Source organism: Myxine glutinosa, chromosome 12 (assembly GCF_964187855.1).
Source record: "Myxine glutinosa chromosome 12, kmMyxGlut1.1, whole genome shotgun sequence".
Classification (NCBI taxonomy): Eukaryota; Metazoa; Chordata; class Myxini; order Myxiniformes; family Myxinidae; genus Myxine; species Myxine glutinosa.
This window is the reverse complement of record NC_136272.1, coordinates 62494896-62508175: the sequence shown is the minus strand read 5'-3', so window position 1 is coordinate 62508175 and position 13280 is coordinate 62494896. Positions and strand designations below refer to the sequence as shown.

The 13280-nt window shown below is 46.0% G+C and overlaps 1 protein-coding gene across 3 annotated transcripts in view; it reads left to right on the top strand.

The window, feature by feature from the left end:
• Window positions 1-11981, top strand: part of KLHDC3 (kelch domain containing 3) — a 95941-nt gene extending 83960 nt beyond the window's left edge. For all 3 annotated transcript variants that reach the window (XM_068131807.2, XM_068131808.2, XM_078766883.1), the window contains 3 exons: window positions 7848-7921; window positions 8193-8271; window positions 10942-11981. In XM_068131807.2, the coding sequence (XP_067987908.2) occupies window positions 7848-7921; window positions 8193-8271; window positions 10942-11008 (220 nt within the window). In that variant the 3' untranslated portion in view covers window positions 11009-11981. The remainder of the gene's footprint in view (window positions 1-7847; window positions 7922-8192; window positions 8272-10941) is intronic.
• The last annotated feature ends 1299 nt before the right edge of the window (window positions 11982-13280 follow it).

The following is a 13280-nucleotide window of genomic DNA, read 5'->3' as shown; positions in this document are numbered from 1 at the left end:
GACACTCTTCCCTCCTCCTCTTGCTCCCTTCCTGATGCTGTCCTCTGCCCTCGGCTCGTGTCATATCCCTCGTTCCGAACCTCGCGAGAAACGATGTCACGACAGCGGGCTCCAGGCAGCGATCGGAGATGCCACCGGGAGACGTGCCGAGTTTTGCATACCGAGAGTGGCAGTTTTGCCAGGCAGAAACGACGCGTGGACTAGCGCTGCTTGCCGCTGGAGCATGATGAGGCCGGGGTGAGCGAGACGCCGGTGAGGCCTAGTGGCGCGTGGAACCGCGTGGACTGTGGCCTTCTCCCCGTGCGGGAACGGGGGGCCTGGACAATTTCGAACAAGGTTCAAGCCACTCGCAGCTAAGTGCGATAAATGACACCTTTATTTTCCAGTTTATTTCTTCCTGTGTCTGTGTGCAAGTCTGCTGTGTGGGATCCCAAATCAGGTTTTAGTTTTATCGTCGCGTTTCTCTTGTCCCAGCATTCCGTTAGAATAAATCTTTTCATTTTTTTCGTTGTACATTTTAATCCTGTTACCGCTTGAGTAATTTCCACAGGTTTGAAGACTGCCCGGTGAGATCGCGTCAGGTAACAGCTTCCAGATTCTTCTTCTTCTCTCTTCCTCCCGCGTGTGGATATAAAATCTGCTGTTGAATTGAACGCCTTCGTTAACGCTCAATTTGCTATCAGTGATTTCCCGGTCGTAACCTAGGGGGAGTCACACGACAATATTGATAGGTTTACAGCCACAGTAATTTTTTATGTAAATATATAATACTAGCCGAAACCCATGGAACATCCACGGAAGGGAGGATGTGGTGTATGGATAGAGTGTACCATTATGGATGGCATAGGGGATTTGCTTGTCCGAGTAAGAGTTAGGAAGAAAGATGAGAATGAAGAGTGCGTATATGAACAACGATCGCCGACACCGGCACAAATGCATGCTCTGGATTGTCCACTTAGTGGACGGCTTGCTTTCGCCTTCGCCTGTCCAATCAGCGGACGGTTTGCTTCGCCTTCGCCCAGCAGACGCCAATACGATGGCGTAAGATGGCGTCGTATCGGCAGTTAATCGGATGCTTTTGGGCCCCAACGTCGGCTAATTCTGATTTTTCGAGTATGGCTGTACGTGATAAACGAAGAGTGCGGTTCGTCGAGTCCTTACGCTATTATTATATAGATGTCCAAGGTTATAAAATAAGAGGTGGAAGGGACACTTGTTACCATCGTCGAGCAATCAGTTCCAGTGTAAGCTCCATTGTTTTGGATTGTGTGACCTGCATTGAGCAGACAGAGGCTGCACCGGCTGACTATTATTCACAGATAATTTTGTTTTATGACTATTATTTGATGGTTTATGATTATATCTGGGATATTCGCTTTGAGTTGCAGCAGTATGCAAAATTTCAGCTTTCTACCACACTTGGATGGTAGTAAATATTAATATCAGTGAGTGAGTCAGTGGTTAGAAGGAGCTTTTTATGTTAGATATATGCAGTGCTGTGCAAAAGGTTGAGTTATTCCAATGATATTCATAATTTAGGATGCATTCATCAAATTATCAGTGATAACACTCATACATATTTATTACTGTAAATGAACAGCCGTTATAAATGTGCGTGAAACAAACTGCTTCATTAAATAACAAGACCATTGTCATTTTATAGTCGATACGTTGTGTGTCCGCCTTTGCCGTATTGAGTGCCATTACTCATTTACCAATGCTTCCTGTATACCAGGGAACCACTCTTACAGGAATATTGTGCCAAATATCCTGTACATTCCATAGTTTTGTAAGGTTAGTTGGGTTCCTCTTGCTCTCCTCTGTTTCCAGGTAATGCCATATGGCCTTGGTGGGACTCCTGTCCAGACTCTGAGGGAGCCATCTAAACACTTGGAGCACATCAGTTTTAACCTTGTTCTCCAAATACTCTTTTAATATTACATCCGTAACCAAAGGTGGACGGAGGTTATGTTTTCACCCCTGTCTGTATGTCTGTCTGTGACCAGGATATCTCAAAAAGGTTATGGATCAATTCGGACAAAACTTGGACATGTTGGATATGTGGACAAGGACGAATTGATTAGATTTCTGTTGAAGATCTGGATACTATCTATGGCTTTTAAAGTGATTCTTCACCATTGATGGGGCCAAAAACGATTTCTCGCATGATATTTCACTGCAGGTTTGTTTTCTGATTTGTGTTCAAAATATGACATTCCATTTAACCTCGATCATAAACTGACGTTTGTGGACAGACAAAGTGAAACAATGGCTCAACCCCGCTTTTCACTTCGCGTGTGTGCGTAATAACCTACAAAGGATTCACAGTTTCCACAGGAGTACACTGACTAGGGAATGGTCGCACAATCTTGAACTACCTTCAACAAGGAAGTTATGTCATTTGGCCCATCATTGCCGTGTTGCACTCCCAAGTTAATTTTACCTGCTGCTCAATCTTCTCCGTTTTACTCAATTCTAAGTAACCCGATCTTGATCACGTGACCCAACTTCTTATATATGCTAGCATGTGATTGTTATTTTGTAAAACTACTACTCACTGTTACTTGTGGGAGTATTAATATTGTCGTTAATATTAATTCCGTTTCCGGTCTTGCTGGCGAGGGTTCGTTTTTTCGCAGCTCCACACGCTCTCCATCGAAATCGAAGTTAAGTAATTGTTCCCATTTTGTATTTTCGTTAAAACTGTATTTATTTTATGGTGTATGTACGTATATTGTCCCGACAAAGATTTTCGGTGCAAATCTTTCATACCTGTATTGAAAATCGTGTTAATTCGTGTCGTCTTGAGGCCTTGTACAGTGTACACTGTACAACCTTGAGGCTTTGTTTTTCTCTCAGCGCCTGTCGTTTGTGATCCAATAACTTTCGTTCTCTGTTTTCCCAGTCTTTCCACCCCAAAGCCTACTTCCTTATGTAAATCTCAACTCAAAAAAAATAAATAAAAGGCATTACCTTCTCTGTGCTCATTCGTTTATTCATTCTTATTCGTTCGTTCGTTCTTCGACCACGTGTTTCTCCCCCATTTCCCCAGATAGATTGTCAAATTTCAACTCGTTATTTTATCGTCCATGCGATATTGTTTGATTATAGTTAGTTTTGGTTTGAATTTCCTGTAACTCGTAATTAATTAATCGTGTTCTGCTCCTCGTGTGCGGCCTTGTAGTTGTACCCCCGTCGGTGTTTTGTTAACTTAAGCGTGTTTTTCTTGGCTCTTGGTTTTTTCCCTTCTACCCCGAACATAATACTCTGTCTAACGTTCTAAATCCCCCCCCCCCCCCCCAAAAAAAACAAAAACATTTCTTTTCTTTTCTCCACGTGTACTGTTGTCTCATCCTGTATTTTCTGTCCAGGTGTGCTGTTCGCCCCGCCCCCATTATCTCCTTGCCATCCACCGTTTGCCCTGTTCACGTGACTAGTGGTGGTCCCTCTCGGCTCTCCCCCCGTTGGTATTTTTGTGCATATAAGATTGTTCACGTTTCTGTTTAAATATTATTTAAATATGTTTAACCTTTCCCCTTCTGTGTTTTATTCAGTGGTATATTACAACACGCTGTTTTTCTTCCTATTTAAAAGGCTTTTCTCAATTTCCTCTCCAACTCATTCCACTTCAAAAAAAAGAAATTCAATATCTTATACGTCTCCCTCACTACATGGTCTAAATTCACATTCATTCCATCCCTCCTCCATCGTTCTGAATCGGATTGCTAACTTGAAAATCACAACAAACCCAATTTGTTATCAATGTTCGTCTTTCATTAATCATCCACTTTCTAAACTCCCCTCTTGCCCCTCCCATCCAAATCCCCCCCTTGCACCTACACTCCTAAACTCCCCCCTTGCCCCTCCACTCTTAAACTTGCCCCTCCACTCCTGAACTCCCCCCTTGCCCTTCCCCTCCTAAACTCCCCCCTTGCCCCTCCCCTCCTAATCCCCCCCTTGCCCCTCCACTCCTGATCTCCCCCCTTGCCCTTCCCCTCCTAAACTCCCCCCTTGCCCCTCCCCTCCAAATCCCCCCCCTTGCCCCTACACTCCTAAACTCCCCCCTTGCCCCTCCACTTCTAAACTTCCCCCTTGCCCCTTCCCTCCAAAACTTGCCCCTCCCCTCCTAAACTCCCCCCTCACTCCTCCCCTTCAAAACTCCCCCCCAATCCCTCCCATTCAATTCTCCCCCCATACCATTCCTCTCCAATTCTCCCTCCTCCCCCCTCCTCCTCCAAGCTGCCTCCTCCCCACTTCGTCTCCCTTCTATCTCATACCTCCACCCCCCCAAACCTTCTACTTTCCTCTGCCCCCCCTCAAACAACCCCTCACTGTGCCTCATCCCTTCACCATCAAACCTTTCATCCTCCTCATCCTTCCCTTTCTTGGAACTCTTCTGCAACATCTGACACACTATCAACTGCTCTCCCTACCTCCCCCTCTCATCCTTCATCTTACCCTACTCTTCCCCTCCCCTGTCCTGTACCCGATGCTCCCCCTCTCTCTTCATTAACGGTATGGACCTCAAACATCCGGGGCCTTCGCTCAAACCTGACTGATCTCTCCATACAGGTTGCTTCTGACAATCCAGACTTGATCTGCTTAACAGAGACTTTCCTCCTTCAAGATGTCTCTGATTCCTTAATATCTCTTCCTGGTTACTCCCTCCTCCGGTATGATAGACCTGAGCCTCGGCCTGGTGGTGGGGTGGCTATCTTTGTCAAAAACTCTCTTCCTCACTCTCCTTGCACTGCCCTCTTTCCTCCTCACCCGCAGGAGTACCTCTGGTTACGGCTTCCTCTCCGCTCCCACCTTTTGTTCATATGTGTTCTGTACCGTCCCCCAAACAGTGATGACTCCATCTACATTTCACTGTCTGACAACATGGACCAACTTCTATCCACTCATCCCAACTCTCTCTTCCTCATATGTGGTGACTTCAACTGTCATCATGCCACCTGGTTGGGTGTGGGTTCCTCTCTCACCAGTCATGGCACCTCAGCAAAGGACTTCTGTGACTCACTGGGATTGACACAATCTGTCAATTTCCCGACCCGGATCTCAGCCAATGGAGTATCTTCTCTTCTAGACTTGGTTATGACAAACTTCCCTGCTAATGTCTGCTGCTCTTCTTCTGCTCCAATCGGTTCTTCTGATCATGTGCTTGTCAAAGTGGACATCTCTCTGGCCATTCTCAGAGAGCCTCCTCAGCGTCGACGAGTCTAGCATTTCACTCAGGCCGACTGGGACGGTCTTCAAGCAGCCTTCAATCGTCTGGATTGGTCTCCCATCTCCACTGCCTCTGACATCAATTCTTCCTGGGAATTCTTCCAAAGCAAACTGATCTCTCTCATGCACAGATTTATCCCATCTCGCCTTCAGTTGTCTTACCCTTCCTCCCGTCCATGGTACACTGAATCTTGTGGTGAGGCAGTTGCCCTGAAACAACTTGCCTTTGCCTCTTGGAAGGCTAATCCAACTGAAGGCAATCTCAGTTCCTTCCACCAAGCTCGGAACAAGTGTGTGTCTACCCTCAGGAGTGCCAGGAAGCACTATCTCTCCTCACTCAAGAATGAACTCTCAAACCTGTCTCCTTCCTCCAAATCCTGGTGGCATCTGGTCAAATCCGTTTCTGGTGTTTGTTCCCCCTCCATCCCCTCCCTTACCTCAAATGGCCACACAGTTGACATCGCACGTGACAAAGCCGAATGCCTCAACTCTGTGTTCGCCTCAAAATCCTTAGTCCCAAACCCATCTCTCTCTGTTCCCACCTTTCCCAGTCGAACCCAACTGCTCCTGGACTCTGTGTCCTTCTCTCCTGACAAGGTGGAGGAGTTTTTGGAAAACCTCGACTCTGATTCTGCAACTGGACCAGACGGTATCAGCCCACGGGTCCTAAAATCGTGCTCTGCCGCTCTATCTCACCCTCTCTCTGTTCTTTTCACCCTATCTTTTGCTCAAGGTCATCTGCCAGCATCCTGGAAATCAGCTAACATTACCGCTTTACACAAAAAAGGTGCAAAAACAGATCCTTGCAACTACAGACCAATCAGCCTGCTCCCAATTATCAGCAAAGTCATGGAATCCATCATTGCTTCGGATATGAAATCTTTCCTCTTCTCCAATGGCTTGATCTCTGATCATCAATTTGGTTTCAGACCAGGTCACTCTACTCTGGACATGCTGCTTCTGCTGTCTCAACAATGGATGGAGGTCCTCAATGCCAAACAGGAAATCAGAGCTGTCTCCCTTGACATATCACGGGCCTTTGATACGGTCTGGCACCCAGCTCTGCTCACCAAACTCTTCTCCTATGGTATCCATGGAAATCTCCATGCATGGCTTGCGGACTTCCTCTCTGGTCGTAGTCAACGTGTGGCCCTGAATGGATTTCTCTCATCTCCCCTTCCTGTTCAGGCTGGAGTTCCCCAAGGAAGTGTGCTGGGCCCTGTGCTTTTTCTGGTCTTTATCAATGATCTCTCCGACTCTCTGGAAAATCCTCTCTATCTCTTTGCTGATGACTCCACTCTCTGCCGCTCCATTCCTCTTCCCTCAGATCGGCAGTCTGCAGCCTCCTCACTCTCTGAAGACCTGGACAAAATCACAGACTGGTCAAACAAGTGGAACATGTCTTTCAATCCTGACAAATCTCACTCTCTTACTATGTCTCTCCGAAAAGATCGACTGGACAACCCTCCCATCTACTTTCTCAACAATCCTCTCCAAGAAGTTCTGTCGCTCAAGCTTTTGGGTCTCACTATCTGCCATGATCTTTCTTGGGAAAACCACATTTCCAAGCTGGCCTCCAAAGCCAGTCGCCGACTGGGCATCCTCCGTCGTGCGAAGTCCTTCCTCGGCACACCTGAGCTCCTCACCACATACAAGGCTTTCATCCGCAGCTCAATGGAATACTGTTCTCCCCTATGGGCTGGTGCTCCTGCCTCACACCTGGCTCGGCTTCACACTGTTGAATCCAAAGCTTTCAAAATCATTGGAATCTCCCGCGATGAAGCTATCTCTGAGGGCCTTTCACTCCTCACCGCAGGCAGGTAGGTGGTCTTTCTGTCTTCTACCGACTCCTCTCCGGCCTTGCTCCCCCAGCTCTCTCTGTGCTCTGTCCCCCAAATATTCCTACAGGTCGCACAAGATCTGCCAGCAACCCTCTGATGGTTAAACTGCCGAAATCTCGGCTCTCTGCTCACCTTCACTCTTTCATTCCTCTTTTCTCCCGCCTCTGGAACAAACTCCCACACTCCCTTCAATCCCTCTCCTCCCTCCAGGTCTTTAAAACAGCTGTTCACCACCATCTCTTATCTTGCCCCATCCAAAACCTTGATCTTTTCTACCCACACGAATTCACCCCAGATCCACCTTGTTTGAAATTCCAACTTCTTTCCTGGAAATCCTGGCAGTGTCCATATGTTTATACCTCTCCCACCCCCCCCCCCCCCTTCACATGCCTCCCCCCCAAAGCCCTCTCCCTCCCACAGATCTCTCGATGTCTCTCGGTCCCTGCTCTCAAATGTTGTGTTTGTGTCCTTCCCCCTCTCTCCCCATCTTGTCTACCGCTCCCGATGTTATTTGTTTTATGTGTCTGTTTGTCTTTCTGTGTGATTAATGTTCGCTCTTTCACGAGCCTCGATCTTGTATACAAAAAAAAAAATAAAAAAAATTACTTTACTCCCACAAGTATTTCACAATTTATTTTTGAACCGTGTAAGGATTAATTTTCTTAATGTTTGGTCGAGACCACAGGAAACTGACAGTTTTGCCTTTTATTTCTGTTTCCACCATAACTGACGTCCTTTCTCACTCCCCTCCATATCCACCTCTCTTGCTGTGCACAGCCCTTGTCCAGAACAGGGAATGGGGGACGATTTTAACCTCATGGATCACTCGGACCTGTTTGTGCTCGACTTTGGTAAGGGATCCTCGTCCCTACACACAACTCTTATTGTCAATTTTGGTCAGCTAATGAAGCAGAGCCACCACTATGACCTGGAAAGTTGAGCGTTTTGTATGAGCAGCTCGTACTCCGTTAACGTAATGACCGTGTGATCGACTGTGGGAATGAAGATGTGACAGAATTGGTTAAAATTCCCATGATTTATCTCAACTATTTCTGGTGTTGGTGTGGTGGCGGTGATGTTGATGAAAATATTTGTGCTGTTGTGACCTTTCCATGCCCTTAGCCCCCAGTCTAAAGACCCTGTGTAAACTGGCCGTCATCCACCATGGACTGGATCAGTCAGCCCTACCCCAAGACATCAGGTGCTTTTTCTTTTTGTCTTTCTCCGAGACCATTGGGAAGTGCATGCGGGTCTTTATACGTGTCAGAAATGGGTCGACTTTGCCTGCTTTGCTTTGTGACTGCCCCTGGTTCGAATCCCAAAATTAGCATTTTTTAAAAACATCTGTGGTCCTGCTAACTTTATTTAAGAAAGGCTATAGGGGTCAACAGGAGGTCAGATGTGGTTGTGTTGTTGATTTTATTGCGTTGGACGTGTGCTGGTGGGGTGGGGGGGTTTGTGTTTACATAATGTCGCATTTTAAAGCAAGTATTTTGGGCGAGTTTCATCGAGTCCATGCTCTGGAAATGCCTTGGGTTTGTACATCATACTCGAAGCAAATCTAAACTCGATCACCTCTTCAAAAGTATTAACGATTCCGACAGTAAAATGGCTTTGGTCTCTGGTGAAGTTAATCTAACGAGATAATCTCCTGAAAAGCCAGATGTGGTTGAGCTTTAACTCCACTGCTGTGGTTCCTGATAAATGACGGCAGAGAAGCTTGTTCCTTGTGCATCGTCATTTTCATCGGTGGTCGGTGGATCTGGCAAGCCTAAAAAGTTGTGATGTCATAGCAGGATATTTATGTTGTCCGCAGCTGAAAGGTTTGCGTTTGAGCAGTAACAAAAGCGAGGCCTACTTGTGGTACGCATACACACTGTTCATATACGGTGAGAGTGTTCATTTCATGACTCGACTCCTACAACTCAAACTTCATTCACAACATTTTGACCCTGATCACGATTTGAATGGGAGAACCAACCGAATGCTTTCATTGTGTAAGAATCAAAGTTGTTGGGAAGGCATAAATTCAAAAATGGGTGTCCGATGTTCGTATCCGCCACAAAGGAGAGACCTGTATGTTGTGGGCATCGGCCTGCGGTTCAAAGTACAACTTGGAGCTCCTGGCAGGCGGGCGAGGGCGGAGGTCAGCGTTATCGAAGCAAGGCAGGGTGCACATGGATTCGCCATTATCTGCACCTCTCGTACCGGTGTAAACAAGGCCTCGTGCCGCCCCGTTGGGGGGTCCTCCTTTTGAGCGTTTCCTCTATTTTACAGCCATACATCCATGTGCTGTCGTCGTTTTCCCAGTCTCCAGTCGCTCTGAGCTCTATGTTCTGTCAGGAATGTTTCATTCACTCCAAACTGTGCTTACCTATTCTGTTTAGGGCAAGACGCAATGAGTATTTATTTATTTGTGGCGCGTCGGTTGCCTCCCGACTTTATCTTCAGGCAGAATGCAAAACAATTGGTACAATGATGGATTCTCTTTGTTGAAATGACGCGTTTTTAGAGCCAGCACCTGTTATTAAGCAAAGGGTACTTGATTTGGTATTGATAGAGTTTTTATTGATTGCAGCTTGAGCCAAAGAACACTTCCTCGCTCACCTTCCCTCACTCTGTCCTTACCAGAGGGAACGGACAGCATCGAGAATGAGCTAAGCTTCAAACAAGGAAGAATTTCCAAATTTGACTTTGCTACAGAGCAAAGGTTTACTGTAGCATAAGATAGTTCAAACGACTGAGGCAGCCATCTTAACACCTCCTCTGAAAGATGATGTAGCACAATAAAAGTGGTGTGTTGATGAATCTCATCTCATGATCAAAACAAAACTTGACATCTTACTTTTACCTTAAGTTTGATTGTATTTTAATATCCCACTCCTCCCTCCGGGTCTTTAAAACAGCTGTTCACCACCATCTCTTATTTTCCCCCATCCAAAACCTTGATCTTTTCTACCCCCGCTAATTTCACCCCAATTCCACTTTTTTGAAATACCAACTTCTGTCCTGGAAGTCCTTGGTGTCCTTGTGTTTTATACTTCTCCCACCCCCCCCCCCCCCCTTCCCACGCCTCCTCCCCCCAAGCCCTCTCCCTCCCACACATCTCCCTGCTCTCAAATGTTGTGTTTGTGTGCTTCCCCTTCTCTCCCCATCTTGTCTTCCGCTCCCTCTTTTTGGGTATTTTGTTTGTCTGGTTGATTTGTTTGTGAAGTAAATGTTAGCTCTTTCACGAGCCTCGATTCAGTATACAAAAATTTTTTTTTTTTTTTTTAAATCACAGGTTTCATTTCTGTCACATTTTCCTTAAACTAGGGCATGCCCGTACTATATATATATCTAAAATTATATCCCCCCCCTCTATTTACATGAAATGGTTTGGTCCATTCGCAAAGCCAAAGCGAACGGCTTGCGAGTACGGTGACAATCCCCCCCCCTCTATTTACATGAAATGGTTTGGTCCATTCGCAAAGCCAAAGCGAACGGCTTGCGAGTACGGTAGAACCCCCCCCCCTCTATTTACATGAAATGGTTTGGTCCATTCGCAAAGCCAAAGCGAACGGCGAACGGCTAAATCGCCATAGCTCGGTAACTACTTGTCCGATTAATATGAAACCTTGAAAAGGCACATCCTCAGGTCCCCAGCAATATACCTGGCAAGTTTCAAGTATATCGGACCCGTGGTTGTCGAGAAACAGCGGTCACAGACAAACAAACACACACACACACACACACACACACACACACACACACACACATACACACAGAGATTACTGGAATTATAGATAGATGATGATACCTTCATGCTAATGGACCTATTCCGATGCCATCTTTACTCATTCTTCACTTCCTCTCCCCACCCACTTCCAAGGTGGGAGCTTGTTGCCATGACAACCAACAGCAGCATAAGCAGGCCGATGCTGTCTTCACACGGTTGACCTCACTTGGGCCATTGATGTGCATGTAAGGGCCGAGGCCTGAGGGTGGTCATGGCTGTTTTCAGGTCAAGATGGGTTTTGGTTAAAAGTGGTTTGGGCTTGGTGGGGTTGAAAGGATTGAGGAGGGGTCGGGGGGAGTATTTTGTGGAATTGTATAAAAAGATGAGCGCAACGTCCACAGACTTTTTTAACATTGTGCTAGTTGTACAGCTGACTGTATGACGACAGAGTGGGCATTGGCTAAATGCACTCTACCTTTGCACAGTATAAGGAGGTGTCGGGTTGATGTCCGCAGTATTTAAGTATGTGTTATACATACGTGCATCGTTGAAAATTTCGATTTGCGCAAACCAAGGTGAGTTGCAGAACGGCTGATTGCTGCATTGCACTGGGGGAGGGAAACTCGGGATTGGGATTGGTTTGTGAAACAGGCGCGCAGGTGGTCTCGGAGTACGTATCTGCCTAAACTGGGCCCCAACCAAACGACCTGCTCATTACCTCGATTTGTGAATGCAAAACGCGCACCAAGTGCAGACTTCCATCAAATGCATTATGCATCCCCAAATGTGTTTCGTTGTGAAATATGTATTTGCCTTTACTTGCTGTTCTCTTGCATCAAGTGCAAAAAGTGTATCCTAACTGCACCCGCGTTCCCTGTTAGCTGAACTAGTTATCAAACGTACTCCTCGTGGAATCGTATCACTTTAAAAGTGGCCCGTCAGCTATATCGATTCGCTCCAAAGAACAGTTTCCGACATTGTGTTTTCATTTGAGCAAGAAGGTGCATGGCGGTGATCCGTGCTCACCGAAGCTTCATGTCTCGTCTTCAGTCTACCTATCAGTGAATGTTGGCTCAGGGCCTTTCATTCTTCTTTCAAGCAGCTCAAAATCGATTGTTGTGCCGCTTAAGAGCAAACACTCCCACCAATGCATCCTATTCCAGGCTCGTGATAATAAAATGATGGATGCTCTCCCCATGGATTTTTTTTTTCAACTTTAACATCTCTATCCATTATGCAAATTTGCGACTGGATTTTTATGACTTGCAACTTGCTTTCTTTTTCGCTTAGTTGTGAAGATGGTGAAATATCCACTCCTCAACCTTTATTCTGCTACCTTCCAACATGGTTTTCCTTCCCATCTCATTCGTCCTAAACTCGTTTACTCTTCTTTCTTCTATCAATCCCTCCCCCTTCCCTCCCTATTCCACTTCAAGCAATTTATGCCCCTCCCCAATCATAGGTAATAAATAAATATATATATATATATATATATAGATATATTTGTATACACAACTGAGGTCAATGGTAGAGTGAGGTGACAATGGGGAAAATGCAATGTACTGACAGTGAAGCATTGTGGCCAGGGGAGGAAACACAGAATCCTGCAAGTAAAGACGGTTGAGCAGGACCAACAGCATGGTCACAATGAGGGTAGAAAAGATTGTAAGGATTGGGGGAGAGGGGGAGGGTGACATGAGATGGTGGTGCACTGCTAACTTGATGCCCTGGAGGGTGAGTGCAATTGGAACCCTCTCTGGAAGATGACTCTACAAATGTGAGAAAAGAAGAATAAAATAGTGCTGAATGAAGCCTGCAATTTTGTAGATCGACCAGGAAGGGATTATTGGAAGCGCATGCGTATCCTGGAGAGGCTGTGCAGAGTCAGAGGGCTTAGAGTAGCTATAACTCGACAGGAGAGGCATTAAAAAGCAGCGACCATGGACCTACCTGTGTACGATGTGACAACAGCAGGCCTTGGCCTTGTACATTTACCTCATTGCCAGAGATAAGAATAATGTGGAAAGCTTTAAATATTCCACTAAATCCAAGAGAGAGCAATGTGATGCTGAGGCCCCAGCCCATAGTGGAAAGCAGTACTCCATTTAGCTTTGGATAAAGGCCTTGTAGACAGAGTAGCTCCGATTTTCCAAGGAAATATTTGGATTGACAGAGGATGTTGAGTCTGCGACTGGATTTGGAGGCCAGCCCCAAAGGCTGCTTCAAATCAAACGGATGTTTTTGTGGTTTGCAAAAGGAAGGGTTGTGATATTGCTCTGCTTTCATTTTTTGTGACCATAAATATCGGTCTTCAAAGAAATGAATGCCACAACAGATGCCATCATAGTTTGAAGGTGATTTGTTCACATAATTTATGCGCATGACATCAGCATCATATTGCATTTAGGGTCAGGGTTGCTCCTTTTGTGATATGTACATGTGTATGTGTACTGTTACGGTTTTCCGCCGCCCTTCCTACCCTTACCAATGGG